Genomic DNA, 20,804 nt, shown 5'->3' on the forward strand with positions numbered 1-20,804 from the left:
GCCGGCCACTGAGTAAAAGAATTTTAATATGACACATTGACATGCACAGCTCCTTTTCTGCTGCTTTATGTATTTATTTATTTAACAGTGTTTATAGATAGTTCAAATCACAGTCAACTCTCAGCAGTGTACAATCATCTTTGTTACCTGGATGATGTTTAAATAAGATGCAATCAACAAATCAAGGCCAGAAAATCCTGGGAATAGTTGAAATCTATCTCCCAATTAAAACCATTTCCAATAGTCACTCAGCATTTAGCAACTACAATGCGGTAACATGATGGTAATAAACAGTAATAAAAAAATTTTTTCTGACCAATGCCTGTATTTACAACAAAAATTCAAGTGCCTGGCAACAAAAGTCTTTAGCATGAAACTGGTTAAGGTTTGGTCAGTTTAAAGCAGCCAGCTAATCAACTAATTATTAAGCTTATTAGCTTGAGGTTAGCACTTTTAAGGAAGTGTTCCGCTATGGAGGAAAGCAGCTCAGGAAGAACCTTCTTGTTCACTTACAAACTTTTTACTTAACAACCAAGTCCTTGGAATGAAGTGTTGTTACAAGGAGGGGGGTCTAATACTATGTTTTAATTTTATTGCTTTGCGATATAATAAAATTCTTCAGAAAATGAAAATAACAGAATATGCTATTGAAAACTATTTATTTATTTGTACCCCAGCTTTATTATTTTTATAAGTAACTTAAGGCAGTGAACATATCCAACACCTTCCTCCTCCTATTTCCCCCTGGAATATTATAAAAATCCAAATGATACTTTTCATTTGTATGCAAATATTTGTAAAAACCCAGTTGAGAGATTATGCATCTATTATCAGAATTGCTCCTAATCTCCATCAGCCTGAACCATGACCAACTCGGAAATGTTTATAATTCACTTCAAACTTGTGATTAATGTCAAATTCTGATTAGGAGAAAAGCTACAATTATAATTAATGTGATAAAGAAATAATATGAACCATAGGATCAGTGGCAGAAGAGAGAAAGAACTTGGGAGTAGAAAAATGGCTCAATATTACCTTTCCCTTATAAAAATGAAGTAATCACAATTATATCTAAAATATGAAGGTGTGAACAGATCAATACAACTTCAGTTGCTCCTTTGAAAAAAACCCACCCAAATTATAATTCCTGCAATGGCTTACTCACCTCAAAGTATTTAGTTTTCTTTGCAATTTTCATCGCGATGGAAAGTAGTTTATAAAATCCACTAATAAAAGGTAAATGTGTTGCCTGTATAATCAGTGCATAACCAAATGAATAAATCCATGGTTCAAAATATTTAATATGCTTGTCTGGAAGGATATCTCTGCAAAAGTTTGGAAATAAGAAGAAAAACAAGTAGACTAGAAAGTCAGATGAGCAATCTGACCAACGATCAATTAAAGCAATTCTCAATACACCTCCACCTAGGATGTCCCAATCAACCAAAGAACTATTTCAATTACTTTAAAATATCCTAAATAAGTAAATGGTACATTTGTGAAGCTTTGCCAGGATATTTTAGTAAGAATGATGAAAACACAGTATGTTAAATGATGCATCTCACACATATGCTGCTTTTTTAGTCCTATATTACCTGCAAAATTCCACTAAGTTAATGAAGGCAGAATAGTCGTTAGGCTTAGATGGCTGAAGGTTTGCAGCTGGATCAGAGGTAGGAATTGTCAGATGGGCATCCCCTTCACTTCCATCCTGAGAAAAAAGTTTCAGAAGCAGTTTTGGAACTGATTTTCAAGTTTGCCACTATAAAATTCTTGCAAACTGCTCAAATAAGAACAAAAACCCAATAAAGGACCTTGAAAACAATAATATGGGGGAAAAAGACTGAATAATTCTATATTTTTATTTTTTAAAAAGTAAATCCTACCTTCTCTTCCTTAATGTTCTGTTTCTGAACTGTAAGATCCAGTTTATCAATTATTTTTATGACAGATTTAATGAGTTCATCATACAACAGACGATTTAGAGACAGTAGTGGTGAATTTTCAGTTAAACAGACTTCATCTGTCAATAGGATATCCTTTAATAGAGAAGGAAGGAAAGAAAACTCTGCTATTGCACATTATATTGGTTTTTTGCCAATTAATCAAAAAAATACAGATATTTTAAAATTAAGTGATAGAAGATTTGGACCGGTTGGGGCGAACTGGTAGCGGAAATCGCGGGTGGGCCCACCCACCCAGGTGCTATGCTGTCCTATTTAGCTACACTTTTGAGACTGGGCGCATGTGCGGAACGTGCGCACGTGAGCAAAGCACATGCGCGGAAGGCTGAGTGCATGCATGGAAGGTATGCGCGCGAAGCAAGCGTGGCAAACTGGTGGTAATATCTGAAACCTACCTCTGAGTGATATGTATATAGGAATCCCAAACATAGGAGCTCTACAACTCTTTTTTGGTTAAATGTATTTATGGCATTGTATTTCAATGGTTGTTTACCACATGAAAGATTAAATTGCATATATTGCATCTACAAAAGCATTGGAGAGGCCATTTTGTTCATGCCCAGCTAGTTTGATCAACATCTATGAGACCTCAGAAATATTGAACTGGACATGAGGAAAAAGAACACTTTGAACGACTATAATCTCTTATAAAATGAAGGTGACAGAAAGAAAGAGTGCGCCAGGAGACGAAACTATTTATAGTTTTTTTCCAGCAGAAATTGTATCATGAATCATAACAATATATTAATTATTATTCTTAACCTTAAGTTTTTCTTTACCTTCATTGTATCACAGCTAAGTAAGGTTCTAAAGAGATCTAGGTAATCCTTATATGTAGGCACTTTCCATTTCCCAGTCCTTACTTCTCCAGATGAATTTGATTCTTCTGATTTGGAAATATTCTTCCCAAAAAAATCCTGAAAGACATTGCAATGTTGAAGTAACTATAAGTAAAATTATATAGTTTTCAATACTTAATCTAAGACTCCATGATAATAAATAAGCAAGAACATTTTGCCAAGACATACTGAAATATTCTTCAAAATGCCTTCATCTGGTACAATACAAATTAACTGAAAAGTGCAGAATGGGTTCCTAATAAATCTGCTGGGATTCCTATTTATGTTTCTTGCAATAGAAATCAAGAGGTTTGAATCAAGAGGTAACATATAGGCAAATGAAAATTAAAAATGGATATAAATAGTCTTTGAGTTATGATCATTTGTTCAGTGGTACTTGTGCCTGGTCCCCAAAGTTATGGCCACTGCAGTACCCCCATGGTCACAAGATCAACATTTGGGGATTTGCAGCCTATCCGCACTTACAACTATAGGGCTGCTTCTACTCTCCTATTCACCTTTGCCTCTTTGGCCGCCCTATATAGTGGCACTCCTCAGTGGCACTATTGGCTGAACAACACTAAAAAATTACGGGGGTCTCTTCTGAGCCTCTTACCCCACCCATTATCCAGCTGTGGACTATGTTTTCTCTTATCCGATTATTCCTAAGAAGCATCTCTGGAACCAGTCTCCCAAAGTCATTCCCCCAATACCAGTATACCACATTCTAAATTTTCTGGTAAGGGAGAACATTGTTGAAATTCGTAATTGAATAACTGCCCCTAAATTGCAAATAAGTACTTTTTCCAATTCTGTAGATACACATTTAATTCCACAAAACCCCAGTAAACTTACCATTGAAAAGACCAGTGGTTTTGAACAGATTCTGATTAAACCCTGATGCACTGAAAATGAAGAGAGTTTGTTTCAATTTAGTATTTCAATAAGCTGGTCTCAAAATACTAGCAATAGCACTTAGACTTATATACCGCTTTACAGCCCTCTCTAAGTGGTTTACAGTCAACATATTGCCGCCAACAATCTGGGCCCTCATTTTATTGACCTCGGAAGGATGGAAGTCAACCTTGAGCCTGGTGAGCTTTGAACTGTCAAATTGCAGTCAGCTGGCAGTCAGCCGAAGTTGCCTGCAGTACTGCACTCTAACCACTGGACCACTACGGCTCATACCGCTCATGTCCTAATGCAACAAAAATTCTATGTTCCCATTACAAAGGGGAGATGGGTATTGCAACGATCAATCTGCTGTACTTCTCTGAGGCCTAAATATGAACCCAATTTTAGGACAGACTTTTGCAACAGGTAATCTTTGACTTACGACCACAATTGGGACCTGAATTTTGATGGCTAAGCAATGCGGTCATTAAGTAAATGCAAGCCAGTTGCCAAATGCCCAAATTGCAATCATGTGATCATGGGAGTGATGCAAGAATAGTAACTTCAAGAATGGAATGCAAGCCATTTTGTCAAGGCTATAGTAAGTTTGGGCTGTTGTTAAACTAATGGTTATAAGTTGAAGACTACTTGTACTCACAATTAAGTTTTACAATGACAACTTTTCACTAGCCACTGAACTCAAAGAAAATGAAAACTTCTAAAAACTCTCTCCTTTTCACAGTGACAATGATGAATCTTAAAATGGCAACTTAAAATGGTCCAGTTGTTAACTGAATAAGATTTACAGCATCCTTTATCATGTTAAACTAGCCATTACCATTACTTTTCTGTAATTTCTAAGTCTTTTTGCATGGCAACTTATGCAATGTATTTCATTGATTTGTCTAGACTATCAAACTTCATTATTTGTTCAATTCAGTAATCAACTGCTAATTTCTGACTGTATCAATCATCCTATTTATAGACAGTAAGTCTTCCCCCTTCTTATTTCCAGATCATAAGAAAATAAAAGGTTAAAAAGGTGATTTTTGACCCAGTATCTTGCTAGTAATAAATCTTTTGTCTTCTTCCCATCCGGAATCCAGTCTAAGCAAAACTAAACTAAGATGGAAACATGGAACCTCTTATCTTCTAGCACTTAAAAACAGGAAAAATACCTGAGTCAAAAGAAAACTATAACAAACTAGCATTAGAAACTGGAATTGGTACAAAACTCTAAGCCAAGATTTTAAAATCACAGTTTGCTGTGTAGAATTCATATATAATGCTTAAGTTTACTCAATGGGTTCATACATTTTGTTAAGCCTAATTCAAACTTCATTATGGTATAAGAAGCCTTTTTGTTACAGGAATGAGGGTAGTGAAAATTAATAGTATTTAAGTCATGACTGTCAGGGAGGAATTAAAAAAAATAATTGAAAGTCAGCAATGTCCTCCAAAATGGTGGAGAATATGATGGAGTTCGGGAAAACTGTTTCAGAAATCCAAATCCAAATTGAAAGGTTGTTGTATTAAAAGTTGCAAATCTTTAATGTAACAATATATTCTAATTGCTGCAAAAGTTAAATAGCAATTATCAGGAAATGCCTAAGCCTACTATCACTACTGCTTCCTTAAATTTATGTTATTCAAACCTAAATTCATACTGAAGTCAAAGGAACAATACACATTTGTTTGTACAGTATCGAATACTCACCGACAGTGCTCATAAAACTCCACAGCACTGGGCCTTTTGCTGCCAAAGCTAAAAATACTTTCACAATAGACTTACAACATGCTGTTTGCATCCTGGCACTATATTGTGGGAAGCTATCTATTTGAACTATCATAAGACGTTCAAGAACTGGAGTGTATATTTCAGGAATCTAGAAGAAGAACAAGAGGAGATATTAGGAAAAAAGCAGTTGCCCGTTTTCTAAAATTTCTAAAATCTGTTGTTGTATTTTTCAACCCAAAATAAAAATTATATTAGCAACTTCATCAGTGTAGGTCCATATATTTCCTGAGCATACAAATAGCCTCACAAATCAGGTTTAAACTGCTTACTTACAGTGTCCAAGTAGACTATAACACTTGCAATGGATTGAAGAAAGCTTGGGAGCTGATACACATGGTCATCAATGGTTTCTGCCTCAATTAGATACATTTGCTTACAGCGCTGAAGGAGTTCCACATACATGAAGTCAACATCCTTTGGATTGATAACTTTACAAGGCTTTAAGTGGAGAAAATACAAAAACTATTATATAGGGTTAAGGTTAGGAATATGCAAAATCCATCAATTAGGGAATGGACAATTCTGGATTATTTTACTCCTTTTATGGACCATGTCAAAATTTCTTTAGAAATTACTAAGTCATTCATTAATGTATTTTGTCCAAAAGTCATTTAACATGATCTGACTTCTTTGAAATGTTCTATTCAATATTCAGTAGAAGTAATTTGATATAGAAAAGCCAGAGAGATGTACAAAATGCTCTCTTAAGACAGTTTGTTTAAAACATCTTCTACCTATCTAATAGAAGTAGTCCTCGGCTTAAAACAGTTTAGTGACCAGTTTAGTGAAGTTACCATTTTTCACCTACGTGAAATTATGTGATCATAATTCAGATGCTTGGCAACTGACTCATATTTTTGATAGTGTCCCAGGGTCATGGAATAATTTTTGTGACTTTCTGACAAGCAAAGTCAATGAGGAAGACAGATTAACACAATAATTTACAACTGCAGTGATTCACCTAACATTGTAGAAAGAAAGGCAAAATTCACTTCACAAATGTTTCACTTAGCAGCAAAAATTCTGGGCTCAGTGGTGCTCTTAAATTGAGGACTACCTGTATGGAGTTCTTCTCTAGCATTCTGATAATGCATTAAATATTTAGTAATATTTATGCACAAATTCGAAGATTGATACAAAAGAACTTAAATGGGATATAACGTAATATCTAAAGAACACCACTTTTTCTGTCAACTTTCTGCATAATCAAAACTTTTAATATAATCTTAGATTTATAGTACATTCGTTTGAATTTCAACATCCAGTTGCATGAGTGGAATGAATTTCCAACTGCATAGGACTACAAGAATCAACAGCATCCTGAACTATTCAAAAGTCTCCTAAAACCAGGGGGTTTTTTTAATAGAAAAAATTGATTAGCTATGGCCAAATCAACGTACAGATTCAAACTGGAGGTGGGTTTCAAAAATTTTTACTACCGGTTCTGTGGGTGTGGCTTGGTGGGCGTGGCATGGCTTGATGGGCGTGGGAGGGGAAGGATACTGTAAAATCTCCATTCCCTCCCCAATCCAGGAGGATACTGCAAAATCCCCATTTCCTCCTGATCAGCTGGGACTTGGGAGACAGAGAATAGATGGGGGCGGGGCCAGGCAGAATTTTTACTACCGGTTCTACAAACTACTCAAAATTTCCGCTACCGATTCTCCAGAATTGGTCAGAACCTGCTAAAACCCACCTCTGGTTCAAACACATATTATCAATAAAATTCTAAACAAACAATTTAAAATGATAGTAGGGTAAAATACAATAGTTATAGAATAAAATGTAACAATTTAATACATAAATATGTAAAATAGAATAAAATGACATAAAAAATTCTAAACCAGTTAAAAAAACTATAGTTTGGAACAGAAGGCATCTGTGTCTTCTACACAAAATAAAAAAAGCCTTCATGATTATCCATTTCTAATTTAATAGCTTTAACTATAAAAGAACATGTTCAAAATGTATTTACTAATTTTATTTTTGTATACAAAGAAAATTAAATTTAAAGAAAAGGGGGAAATTCTTAGTTAGAAATCCCTTTCTATATTTGCAATGTTCCTAAAGTCTCTATTCACATCAAGCAGAATTTTACTTGTAGTACAGCATAGGATTTAACAATACATCCTATACAGGATGAACAAATATTTGGTTGGAATATTAAAGGTGGTGTTAAATTATTGAAAATGATTGTACTTGTCTTGCTGAAGATGGAAGTCATTTCTTTTTATGTTTTTCTTTCATTCTTCTTTTTAATATATTTTTCCCTTTTTGCCTTCTCTCCCCTCCCCTTTTTTCTTTTTCTCTTTGTATTTTTAATATATTTCTTAGTATATATTGGGTTTTTTATCTTTGTATTTTTAAATGTTATTAAAACATTATAAACAATTAACAAAATTTCTACAGAACATGACTAGCCAAATATATAAAATAAAACCTTATTCCCATTCCCATATACTACTGCAATGCTCTCTACATGGGGCTCCCCTTGAGGAGCACCCGGAGGCTCCAACTGGTGCAGAATGCGGCCGCGTGGGGGATTATGGGAGTGGGGGGGGTGCTCCCATGTGACACCTCTCCTGCGTGAGCTGCATTGGCTTCCAGTGGTCTCCCGGGTACGCTTCAAGGTGTTGGTCACCACCTTTAAAGCGCTCCATGGCATAGGACCTGGGTATTTGCAGGACCGCCTTCTGTCGCCAATAGCCTCCCACCAACCAGTACGCTCCCACAGAGAGGGACTCCTCAGGGTGCCGTCAGCCAGGCAATGTCGGCTGGCGACCCCCAGGGGGAGGGCCTTCTCTGTGGCAGCTCCTGCCCTCTGGAACGATTTGCCCCCGGAGATACTAAGGATATCTGATCTCCGGGTCTTTCGCCATGCCCTAAAAACTTTTCTTTTCCATCAAGTAGGGCTGGAAACCCCTCCCCCCCTTTTTTAGCCTTTTAAATTGTCAATGGGTTTTAGTTTAAATGTTTTAAATTTTGGGCCAAAGTCATATAATTCTTTTAAAAATTTTAAATTTTGTATTAGTATGTGTTTTAGTTCTGGCTGTGCACCGCCCTGAGTCCACTAGGAGAAGGGCGGGATACAAATTGAATAAAATAAATAAATAATAATTTGTAGCATTGCATTCCTTCAAAATACCTTCATATCATGAAGAAAACTACATACCGCTGCAAATAGTCCATAACCACGAATAGCAATGGACAGTTGTTTGTTGCTGGCATCCATATTTCTGATGATACCATAAAATTCTTCCATAAAGAAGTATAACTTATCCCTATGCATTTGAACATCTTTGGCAATCATTGATGAAACCTTAAAATTATACGTAAAATTAGTAATTTTATCATTTGAATATTCAAATATTTTCCACAGTCTTACATTTATCTATTATTAACATTGCTAATTGTTTTCCAAAATTATGTAATAAAATGCTAACACATTTGAAGGAACAAGAAGCAGTGATCTATTGATATTAAAAGTAACATAATAAAACTTTTAGGAGGCCTATGAAATCAGATATCGTTTAAGATATGGTTAAGAGATGAAAGGAAGATCTGCTTTTAAAAATGCGAATAAACTCTTCATGCCTTCATGAATCTCTGAGACCCTCACAACTCTGAATTCAGTCTAATATTAATGAATATAAAAGGGAAGAAAAGAGATAAAATATGGTTGCCCCTAGATAGATTTTAAATTTTTTTGAATTCACTGATCTAAAGTTGTTCCATTCTTCTTTGAAAAATGTAAACCAGGCTAGAGCTAGTATGCATAACTCATTTCTTACTTACAACAAGGGGCAAACTTATATGTAGACTGTTTCACTATAGTATTTACATTCTAGGAATTCTGCCAGATAACAGCTGTATTTTTTATACCTGTTTAAGAAATGAATCCAACGCAGAATGACCAGCTTTCTTGAGTTCTGCATTTTGATGGCCACACCATTTGGACATTGTTTGAAACAAGGAGACATAATTGTCTAAAAGACAAGTGCTGAACTGAATAGCGTGCTTACTGAATAAATGTAGACCAGCTGTAAAGTAAACATTTTAATTTATATTGACCATTTTGTTTCCATTATATCCAAAATATTTTTATAGTAGATTTTAAGAGTTTTGGAGGATTACTTTTTTTATAAAACTACTTTTGACAAAATTGTTCAATTGTTATTTATTCTGTTAGTTTTTAAATATTTCCTTGGGAAAAAAAACCCCATGTAATGTATCTATGTCTTTTCTAAATGGAAAGCACATGTCAACCTAATCTAAACTGTGATTATATTGGATGATAATGGGAGATGAAATTAAAGTATATCTAAAGAACACAAGCACAATATGTTATCACAGAAACTATTTTGTCACCACAGAACTATTTCATAAGAAAATAAGAAATTCTTACCAAGAGGCACTGCATATCTTTTTAAATCAATCTGCAATTTCAAAGGGTTCAGAATAAGAATAATTTGTCAAATTAATATGTCAGAATCTTCGTTTAAGAAGAAGTTAGAAGAGACACTCTATATACCTGTGGACTTATTGCCATCACTGCAAAATCAAAGATCTCTTTTGATGTTCGGGGATCTGTGGATAGAGGAACAATATAAACATAGTAATGACAAGAGCTGTGTGAATTTAATCCTTTTCTCACATGTCATAAAAGTCAGATATCAACAATTCTTTATTCCAACATATTGCTTTGATTCAACAAGGACTTCCTAACAAACTAAGCCAAACTAATCCACCATGTTTATTTAGCATACAGGTAAGGCCTTGGTTAACAAACAATAATTGGGATCAGAATTTCCGTTGCTAAGCAATATGGTCAGAAAGTGCAACATCATGTAACTGCATTCCTTAAGCAGCGGAAATCCTGGCATTCTCTTGCCACTGATAACCAAATCCTACCAATCATTAGGCAAGACCCACCCCAATCCAAGGCATTCCCATTTTGGTCCATTCTACTTTTGCTATTGTAGGAAACAGGAAATCTCCATATAGCTGCACCATAAAGCCTAGAAAATTATTAGAATGAACTGTAGAGAACAATTGGAAGTTTCAATTTTTATCAATTTGTTCTACTCTACTCTCGCATATCCTAATTTTATAAAACCTTCAGAGAAGAAATCCAAACACTATGAAATACCTGCTAATCTGCTTTAAGATCCTAACAGAACTAATTACTTGGAAAGGGCACTAAAAACATTTTAACAATCTAAAAATAGTTCTAGAAAAAGGAGAAAAGCAAAGTATCCACTTACAACAGGTTAAATAAAGGGAATTAATGCTATTCCAATAAAACAAATTACCAAGATCAAAGAAGTCACAAAATCACCTTTTGACGATTCTAAATATTTATACATTTATACAAAATTTATACAATTTTATACATGAATTAATCTAGGAAAGTATCCATAAGCTTGTTTTATACCAAATGCTTCTCAAATTGATAAATCAGTTTTAGTATCATACAAAGCAAGAAAGTAATTCATAGAAAGTTTCCACAGGTTATAAGCAGTCAGCAAGGCTTTTCGTTTTAAATATGTGTGCAAATTGTTCAACATTGAGATTTTTTTTTACCACAAATTTGGCCATTTTCACTTTAATGAAAGTGGTCTGATCTTGAAGCAAATTATTCCAAACAGTGAAATGAAATTTAAATTGGATGGCTTGAGGCATGAACTTTCCAACCTTGACAATGTTTCCGTGTCTCCATCCTTAAGAGATTTAGCCTTTTTGGTAAAACACAACTTTATACAGGAAAAAAACTGTATGCTTTTTTGTTATTGGGTTATTTTAGTAAAATAAAGATTATACCTTCATCCATGGATTTGGTAAAATTATACATAAGTGCAGTCAGTCCTTTCAGACACCCTGCTACAATAGGGAATTTAGGTTGCCTTGTTGCAGAGGTCATCTGAAAATGAGAAAATAAATGATTGCATTAAAAAAATAGAGAAGATTTGAAATAACAATAATAATAAACGTCAACATTTTAGTAATGCATTTATTGTCAGATTATGGAACAAATGTGGTACTTCTGATGTATATTGGGGTACCAAAGAATCGTTTCATCACTGTTATTGCAGATAGGATGAATAATCCAGAAAATGTTGACACATAAGTAATCAATAAATCATACAGGGTTGTGATAGCACTAACCAAGTTCTTATCAACTGTCTTTAAAGTTATTTGGCAATTCTGTCAAATTGGCACCATTTATATATATCTTAAATAAACAGACTTCTATTACAAATGAATAACTGATGCTAAAAGATAGGTTTGTAAAATCTGCCTTTCTTAGAAGCGAGCTAATTTCTACAGCAATAAGAGATATATTCATCATTCTGATATACTGCATATATAGATCAGTTGTTTTATTTTACGGTTCTATAAAGTTTAGAATGCATAGTTTTAATTACATGTGTAAGAATACTATATAAGCAACAGAAAAATGTACATAAATATAAATTATAAGTTGTAAGTAAATAAAGGATAAACTTTACCTGATTCCCAGGAGCTTACATATAATTTCTAATACATTTACAAAAAATATTTAGCATCCTTTTCACCTATTTCTATTTTAATACCAGTTATGCAAATTATTTTTGCCCTTCATTATATAGAAAAATTTAATCCAATTCAATATACATATTTCCAAATTCTCATTAAATATTTTTAAAAATATTAAATGTGTTTATAAAACATAGCAAATATCTCACTAACTCAACTTGCATTAATTGTAAGTATATATATATATATATATATATATATATATATATATATATATAACCAACACCTTGAAGAGCACTCGGAGGCTCCAACTGGTCCAGAATGCGGCCGCGCGGGTGGTTATGGGCGCAACTCGCTGTGCCCGCGTGACACCCCTCCTGCGCGAGCTGCACTGGCTCCCGGTGGTCTTCCGGGTGCGATTCAAGGTGTTGGTTACCACCTTTAAAGCGCTCCATGGCATAGGACCCGGGTACCTTCAAGACCGTCTTCTGCCACCAATAGCTTCCCACCGACCAGTCCGTTCCCACAGAGAGGGTCTCCTCAGGGTGCCATCAGCCAAGTTATGTCGGCTGGCGACACCCAGGGGGAGGGCCTTCTCTGTGGGAGCCCCAGCCCTGTGGAATGAACTGCCCCGGAAATACGCAAGATCTCCGACCTCCGGGTGTTGCGCTGCGCATTGAAGACCTTGTTGTTCCGGCAGGCAGGGCTGTCAATATAATAATTTTAAATTGGGGTATTTTAATTTTTAGAGTTTTAAATCAGCCAAATTTATTTAATTATTTTAATTTTTAATTATTGTTGTGTCTTGTGTTTTTAAACTGGCTGTACACCACCCTGAGTCCTTCGGGAGAAGGGCGGTATAGAAATAAAATTATTATTATTATTATTATTATTATTATTATTATTATTATTATTATTATTATTATTATTATTATTATTATTATATATCAAAAGCACACATGGAAAAATATCTATTCAATTTGATACAATGAACTGGAATAGCCCATTAAAACCTGTATCATAATACAAATAGCAATATATGAGGTATTAAGAGTCAGCATTATCAACACTTTTAAGAAAACAACCTCAACCTTCCATATCAAATGCAAAAACCTTTCTTACCTGTATTTTTAATTCTCGCAGATAAGCGCGGAATAGGTTTTCAGAATTGTCAATCATTTCACTAGGTTGAACTTCACCCAAGACTCCCAAGAGCTCATAAATCCTTTCCAACACTTAAAAAAAATAGCATCTTAATCACTTGATTATATTTTCTGTCAACTACCCCAATTACTTTCCCTTATCATCAAATGTAGGAGGATTTAATTCAGAGCAACATACAGATTTTCAAGTTCTTCTGGCATTTGCATACATTGTCCTGAGGGGTGCCAATCTCATTGTATATAACTGTGATGGCGAACCTATGCACACATGCCACAGGTGGCAAGCAGAGCCCTCTCTGCAGGCATGCAAGCCATCGCCCCAGCCCAGCTTCACCACGCATGCGTGGGTGCCTCCCACTGGCCAGGTAGTTTTTAGGTCTCTGCCGTGCATGCGTGGGGTGCATGTGAGGGACGTGCGTGTGCATGTGTGGGGTGGTGCAGACGGCCTTCCAGGCGCAAAAAGGGGTGCAGGGGGGGCCTCGCGCATGTGGGGGTAGGGTGGGGCGCATGCATGGGGAAGCATTCACATTGCATTTTGGGACTTTGGGCACGCGTGCATGAATTTGCGCGTGCTTTGGCCACTCAGCACCAAAAAGGTTAATCATCACTGGTATATTAGCTCAGCTACTTAATTAATTATATAATTTCTACAACTGGGTTTTAATTTAATTTGCCAGACAAATTACAATTAAACTTGATAAAAGTGAAGAGTCTGCCACAAGATTGTTCAAGCTTTCAGCAATAACTTTTTAATGACTCAGAGAAGAAATAAAGCATGTGTAAAGATTATTTCTTCCCTAGTCAAGCCAGAAACCAGAAGAATACTCTTCTTCATCCATGTGCATTTTTTCTTTGGAAGAAAAAATTACAAGTTATTGTCAAGCCATGTTCCTTTAGGCTGGTCTCTTTTGCATCACCTGTGGAACAAATCTTGATGTCTGGCACATTTTTAAAAAGATGTTAAGTTGTGAATGAATTTTAAAAACAATTAACTAGGATTAAATTTGTACGAAATCAATGTTACATTGGTTACCATCATTCCTTGCTTTCAATACTACTTACACCTTATCAGAGACTTATTAGAAACTTTTTGTCAGGTTATACTGTATCTCAATCTGTTTATTATTTAGGACACTAATTTACAATACTTGCTAAATACCTTTTAATCTTAATTACTGACAGACAAGTTAAATATTACCTGTATCAGGCACTTTACTTTTTATAGCAAGTTCTCCATAAAATTTGTTAAAGATTTGTCCGACATTCATGTATGTCATTGCATTCGATGATTGTAACTTTTGAAGCAACTACAAAGATATTCAACATGCCAAGGATTAGAATGGTAAATAATTTTTTAAAGTACAGCAAAATATAAAACAATGCCATCAATTTTACCTTGATCAGTAGCTCTAGAGCTGGGATTCCACATCTTGCTGACCTGTCTTTTGTATAAGCAATAACACATATCCGCTAATTTTTAAAAGACAAAAATGATAATATATTATTATATAGTAACAATACAACCAAAATCCTCTAACTTTTAAATATGGAATTGGTGAGGCAATTGTTCCTCATTATTTTACTTTATTCAAAAATATTAAACTACCCAAAGATAGCAATGCAAATTTGTTTACCCACATAATAATTTTGGTCATTAGAATATTTCACATCCTGCAGCTGCATTAATCAAAAGCCAGGTTCTAGCAATGTCTTTTCTATACATTTTGGGGTAAATTAAATCTTTTCAACAGTGGAGAGTATTCATAAAGACATCCATTCAGAACATCCCAGTGGTAAAAACAAGAGAATATGAAATAGATAGAAATATATATATATATTTATTTATTTATTTATTTATTATTTGATTTGTATACCGCCCTACTCCCGAAGGACTCAGGGCGGTGAACAGCCAAGCAATAAATACATAAATACACAAAATTTAAAACCAGATAAAATCAAATTAAATCATTTTGGCCCAGACAGATTAAAACACCCCAATAATTTAAAAACAGATTAAAATTTACATATTAAAAGAGGGAGGAGATTAGGCCAAGCCCGCTTGATGGAATAAAAAAGTCTTCACAGCGCGGCGGAAGGTGCGCAGATCCGGAATCCTCCGTATCTCTGAGGGGAGCTCATTCCAGACGGTAGGTGCCCCCACAGAGAAGGCTCTCCCCCTAGGGGTCGCCAGCCGACACTGTTTGGCTGACGGCACCCGGAGGAGTCCCTCTCTATGAGAGCGTACTGGCCGGTGGGAGGCTATTGGTGGTAGTAGGCGGTCCCGTAGATAACCAGGTCCTAAGCCATGGAGCGCTTTGAAGGTGGTAACCAAAACCTTGAAGCGCACCCGGAAGACCACCGGGAGCCAGTGCAGCTCGCGCAGGAGAGGTGTCACATGGGAGCGCCATGACGCTCCCATTACCACCCGCGCGGCCGCACTCTGCGCCAGTTGGAGCCTCCGGGTGCTCCTCAAGGGGAGCCCCATGTAGAGAGCATTACAATAGTCCAGGCATAAAGTGACGAGGGCATGAGTGACCGTGCGTAACGAGTCCCGATCCAGAAAGGGACGCAACTGGCGAATCAGGCGAACCTGATAAAAAATCCTCCCGGTCACGGCCGTCAGGTGCTCTTCTAAAGACAGCCGTGAATCCAGGAGGACGCCCAAGTTGCGAGCCCTCTCCGTGGGGGCCAGTGATTCGCCTCCAATAGTCAGTGATGGCGTCAACTGACTATATCGGGACGTCGGAAACCACAGCCACTCGGTCTTGGATGGGTTGAGCCTGAGCCTGAGCCTGTTCCTCCCCATCCAGATCCGTACGGCCTCCAGGCACTGGGACATCACTTCAAGGGCATCGTTGGGGTGATCCGGGGTGGAGATGTACAGCTGGGTGTCGTCAGCGTACTGATGATACTCCACCCCGAAACCACGGATGATCTCGCCCAGCGGCTTCACATAAATGTTGAACAGGAGAGGCGAGAGGACCGACCCCTGCGGCACCCCACATATGAGGGGCCTCGGGGTCGACCTCTGTCCCCCTGTCAACACAGACTGCGACCGGTCAGAGAGAAAGGAGGAGAACCACCGCAACACAGTGCCTCCCACCCCTAACTCTTCTAACCGGTGCAGCATGATACCATGGTCGATGGTATCAAAAGCCGCTGAGAGATCTAACAGGACCAGGACAGAGGAGCACCCCCTGTCCCGAGCCCTCCAGAGATCATCAACCAACGCGACCAATGCCGTTTCCGTGCTGTACCCGGGCCTGAAGCCCGACTGGAACGGATCCAGATACGTCGTTTCATCCAGGTGCTGGGAGAGCTGTTGCGCGACCACTCTCAACAACCTTCGCCACAAAACGATATTATTCTATCTGGAAGATATTATTCTATCTGGAAGCATTAACAATATTAGAATATTATATAGTACTACTACTATTATTTTTGTTGTTGTTATTATTATTATTATTATTATTGATATTAATATAAGATTAGAACAGTGTTTCTCAATCTTGGAAGCTTGAAGATGGGTGGACTTCAACTCCCAGAATCGCTCAGCCAGCGCTGCTGGGGGATTAGAACAATGTTAACAATATTACAATAGTACAATTTCTAGATTGAGGCAGAAGGTTACAATCACAGTTGATTGTTCAGACTCAGAAGGACCAGCATGTTACAGACTTTATATTAAAAGGGTGCATTCTGAAGATAAATTATGAAATTAAGATGAAGTACAAATCATGTTTCCTGTTTTCCCGACCGACCTCCATCCAAAATACAATTTTCACATCTAATCTGTTTGGAAGATGTAACATTTTTCATTTGAGACACTTTAAATATTTCTCATGAAGTATAGGAAGTATTATCTCGTGTTTGAGAGTTTCAATTGAACAAATAATTCAAAAATTTCATGGAAGCAATTAGCTTTTAAAATTACTAATATTTTAATCCTAACATTAATTCTACTTTGCTCAGCAAAATTATCTAGTTTGACATTTAAAAAAAGTAAAATAATTTTCTTTAACCTACCTTTACATCTTGTGCATAAGGCTGAACTTTGGGGCCAATCTTTTCCACAAAGGTAAGAATAAATTTTAATGCTTCTTCTCTGCATTCTCTAAACTAAAAAAAAAATAATCTTCATTAAGAATACATTCAGATAAAATAAGGCTTCATATCAGCCTTATGAAATGAACATATATATAAACACTGCCGTCTCAGATCACTTACTTAGTTGCTACACATAGCTTTTGAAGAAGCAATTCAAATCACCTCCAATGTTAACAAAATGTACCTAATTTGTCTAGAAATAATATTCAATAAAGTTAAACTATTTAAAAAGTTTCATCCCTAAATTTTTAACTTACATCTTCAACTTTCAGCGACTTATCAATAAATGATAGTAGTCCATTTTCATTAGAAAACACCAGTGAAATCTGCAAGGCTGAAGGAAAGAATAAATGCAGATTAATATTTCAATAAATTAAGCAAATACTCTATAGGTAATCCTTGATTTACAACCATTGGTTTAACAACCATTCAAAGTTACAATGGCACTGAAAAAAGTGACATTATCAGTCTTCTCATTTACAACCATTGCAGCTTCCCCATGGTCACTTGATGAAAATTGGGTGCTTGGCAACTACCATATATTTATGATAGTTGCAGTTACCTTCCCAAACTGTTTCCAACAAGCAAAGTCAGTGGGTGAAGTTGAATTCACTTAATTATGCATGATTCACTTAACAAGGGCAGTGATTTGCTTCACCATGGCAAAAAAGCTTGTAAAATTAGGCATAAATTATTTAATAACCGCCTTGCTTAGCAATGGAAATTCTGGTCCCAATTCTAGTCGGAAGTCAAGGACTACCTGCATTTCCAAATGAAGGATTACAGAATATAATATTCTCCCTATGACTGTAACAAAGAATGGCACATTCAGGAAATACATGTCATATTGGGAACAAGGATCACGCTCTTGATTCTCCACATCACAAACGCAGGGGAAATCTAAATGCAGTGTAAAAACTTAAGGCAAGTTATTTGCAAACCTTGCTTGGGTTTATACCTCACGCTAAACCAGGGGTGGGCAACTGTGGCCCTTTTACAACCTGTGGACTTCAACTGGCTCAGGAATTCTGGGAGTTGAAGTCCACAGGTTGTAAAAGGGCCACAGTTGCCCACCCCTGCGCTAAACTAAATAGTAGGGACTGTGCTACCACTGAAATGTATATATTTATTTATTTATTAAATTTATATACCGCCCTATTCCTGAGGGACTCAGGGCGGTGAACAGCGAACGATAAAAATACATGTAATACAAACGTTAATAAAAAAACCAATTAAAATATACTAAACACTCTGGTCCTAGATAATTCAAGACATCCCAGTTTAAAATAAAATCAAAAGCAATATAAAGGGAAAGTTAGGCCAGGCCGGCCTGCTGAAACAGGAATGTTTTGAGGGCACGGCGGAAAGTGTGCAGATCCGGAATCTTCGGTATCTCTGGGGGGAGCTCATTCCAGATGGTGGGTGCCCTCACAGAAAAGGCTCTCCGCCTGGGGGCCGCCAGTCGACACTGTTTGGCTGACAGCACCCTGAGAAGCCCCTCTCTATGGGAGCGTACTGGGCGGTGAGAGGCTATTGGTGGCAGAAGGCGGTCTCGTAAGTATCCCGGTCCTAAGCCATGGAGCGCTCTAAAGGTGGTAACTAAGACCTTGAAGCGCACCCGGAAGACGACAGGGAGCCAGCGCAGCTCGCGCAGGAGGGGAGCCACATGGGAGCGCCATGCTGCTCCCATAACTACCCGCGCGGCCGCATTCTGGACCAGCTGGAGCCTCTGGGTGCTCCTCAAGGGGAGCCCCATGTAGAGAGCATTACAGTAGTCCAGGCATAAAGTGACGAGGGCATGAGTGACCGTATTTAACGAGTCCCGATCCAGAAAGGGACGCAACTGGCGAATCATGTGAACCTGATAAAAAGACCTCCCGGCCACAGCCGTCAAGTGTTCTTCTAAAGACAGCCGTGAGTCCAAGAGGACGCCTAAGTTGCAAACCCTCTCCATGGGGGGCAATGACTCATCCCCAATAGTCAGTGATGGCACCAACTGACTATATCGGGACGTCGGAAACCACAGCCACTTGGTCTTGGACGGGTTGAGCCTGAGTCTGTTCCTCCCCATCCAGATCCGTACAGCCTCCAGGCACTGGGACATCACTTTAAGGGCATCATTGGAGTGGTCCGGGGTGGAGATGTATAGCTGAGTATCATCAGCATACTGATGATACTTCACCCCAAAACCACGGATGATCTCACCCAGTGGCTTCACATAAATGTTGAACAGAAGAGGTGAGAGAACCGACCCCTGTGGCACCCCACATACAAGGGGCCTCGGGGTCGACCTCTGCCCCCCTGTCAACACAGACTGCGACCGATCAGAGAGAAAGGAGGAGAACCACCGCAACACGGTGCCCCCCACCCCTAACTCTTCCAACCGGTGCAGCATGATACCATGGTCGATGGTATCAAAAGCTGCTGAGAGGTCTAATAGGACCAGGACAGAGGAGCAACCCCTGTCCCGGGCCCTCCAGAGATCATCTACCAATGCGACCAATGCCGTTTCCGTGCTGTATCCAGGCCTGAAGCCCGACTGGAACGGATCTAGATAAGCCGATTCATCCAAGTACTGAGGAAGCTGTTGCGCTACCACACTCTCAACAACCTTCGCAACGAAGCGAAGGTTGGAGACTGGACGGTAATTAGCCAACACTGCTGGGTCCAGGGAAGGCTTCTAGAGGAGAAGCTTCACCACCGCCTCTTTCAAGGCGGCGGGGAAGGCACTCTCTCTCAAGGAAGCATTTATAATCCCCTGGAGCCAGTCCCGTGTAACCTCCCGAGAGGCCAGCACCAGCCAGGAGGGACACGGGTCCAATAAACATGTGGCCACACTCAGTCTGCCCAGTATCTTGTCCACGTTTTCCGGAGTCACAGAATCAAACTCTTCCCAGGTAATATTCTCAAGACTTGCCTCCATCCTCCCTCCCAAATCTACCCAGTCAGAGTCCAAATTTTCCCGAATCTGAGCGATTTTGTCATACAGATATTGTACAAAGTCCTCGGCTCTACCCTCCAAGGGGTCCTCCCGCGCTTCCTGGTGGAGCAGGGAGCGGGTCACCCTAAACAGGGCGGCCGGGCGATTATCTGATGACGCAATAAGAGCGGAAAAATAGTTACACTTTGCCGCTTTTACTGCCACCAGGTAGGTCTTAATATGAGACCTTACCAGTGTTCGGTCAGATTCAGAACAGCTGGCCCTCCAACTGCTCTCCAGGCGTCTTTTCCGGCGTTTCATCTCCCTCAGCTCCTCGGTGAACCAGGGAGCCAGGTGAAATCAACGCCGGGTTAGAGGCCGCAAAGGCACGACCCGGTCCAAAGCTCCAGCGGCCGCCCTATCCCAGGCAGCCACTAGGTCTTCAGTCGAGTCGTGTGCCAGAGCCTCAGGAAATGGCCCAAGCTCCGTCTGGAACCTATCCGGGTCCATCAGGCACCTGGGGCAGAACCGCCTCATCGGTTCCGCCTCCCTGCGGCGGGGTGTGGCGGTTCGAAGGCCAAAGCGAAGGAGGGAGTGATCTGA

At 38.4% G+C, this 20,804-nt stretch overlaps 1 protein-coding gene across 1 annotated transcript in view; it reads right to left on the minus strand.

Moving 5' to 3' along the window:
- The window catches only part of PRKDC (protein kinase, DNA-activated, catalytic subunit), a 109,805-nt gene that overhangs the window by 87,266 nt on the left and 1,735 nt on the right, over window positions 1-20,804 (minus strand). The window contains exons 2-18 of the mRNA XM_034429731.3: window positions 17,539-17,615; window positions 17,201-17,293; window positions 14,570-14,644; window positions 14,373-14,481; window positions 13,134-13,246; window positions 11,316-11,415; window positions 10,027-10,082; window positions 9,901-9,931; window positions 9,378-9,535; window positions 8,668-8,814; window positions 5,769-5,933; window positions 5,415-5,583; window positions 3,659-3,708; window positions 2,744-2,881; window positions 1,887-2,039; window positions 1,596-1,711; window positions 1,166-1,325 (exon numbers count right to left, since the gene is read on the minus strand). Of these exons, the coding sequence (XP_034285622.2) occupies window positions 1,166-1,325; window positions 1,596-1,711; window positions 1,887-2,039; window positions 2,744-2,881; window positions 3,659-3,708; window positions 5,415-5,583; window positions 5,769-5,933; window positions 8,668-8,814; window positions 9,378-9,535; window positions 9,901-9,931; window positions 10,027-10,082; window positions 11,316-11,415; window positions 13,134-13,246; window positions 14,373-14,481; window positions 14,570-14,644; window positions 17,201-17,293; window positions 17,539-17,615 (1,910 nt within the window). The remainder of the gene's footprint in view (window positions 1-1,165; window positions 1,326-1,595; window positions 1,712-1,886; window positions 2,040-2,743; window positions 2,882-3,658; window positions 3,709-5,414; window positions 5,584-5,768; window positions 5,934-8,667; window positions 8,815-9,377; window positions 9,536-9,900; window positions 9,932-10,026; window positions 10,083-11,315; window positions 11,416-13,133; window positions 13,247-14,372; window positions 14,482-14,569; window positions 14,645-17,200; window positions 17,294-17,538; window positions 17,616-20,804) is intronic.

Source organism: Pantherophis guttatus, chromosome 3 (assembly GCF_059756535.1).
Source record: "Pantherophis guttatus breed Tessera chromosome 3, ASM5975653v1, whole genome shotgun sequence".
Taxonomy (NCBI): Eukaryota; Metazoa; Chordata; class Lepidosauria; order Squamata; family Colubridae; genus Pantherophis; species Pantherophis guttatus.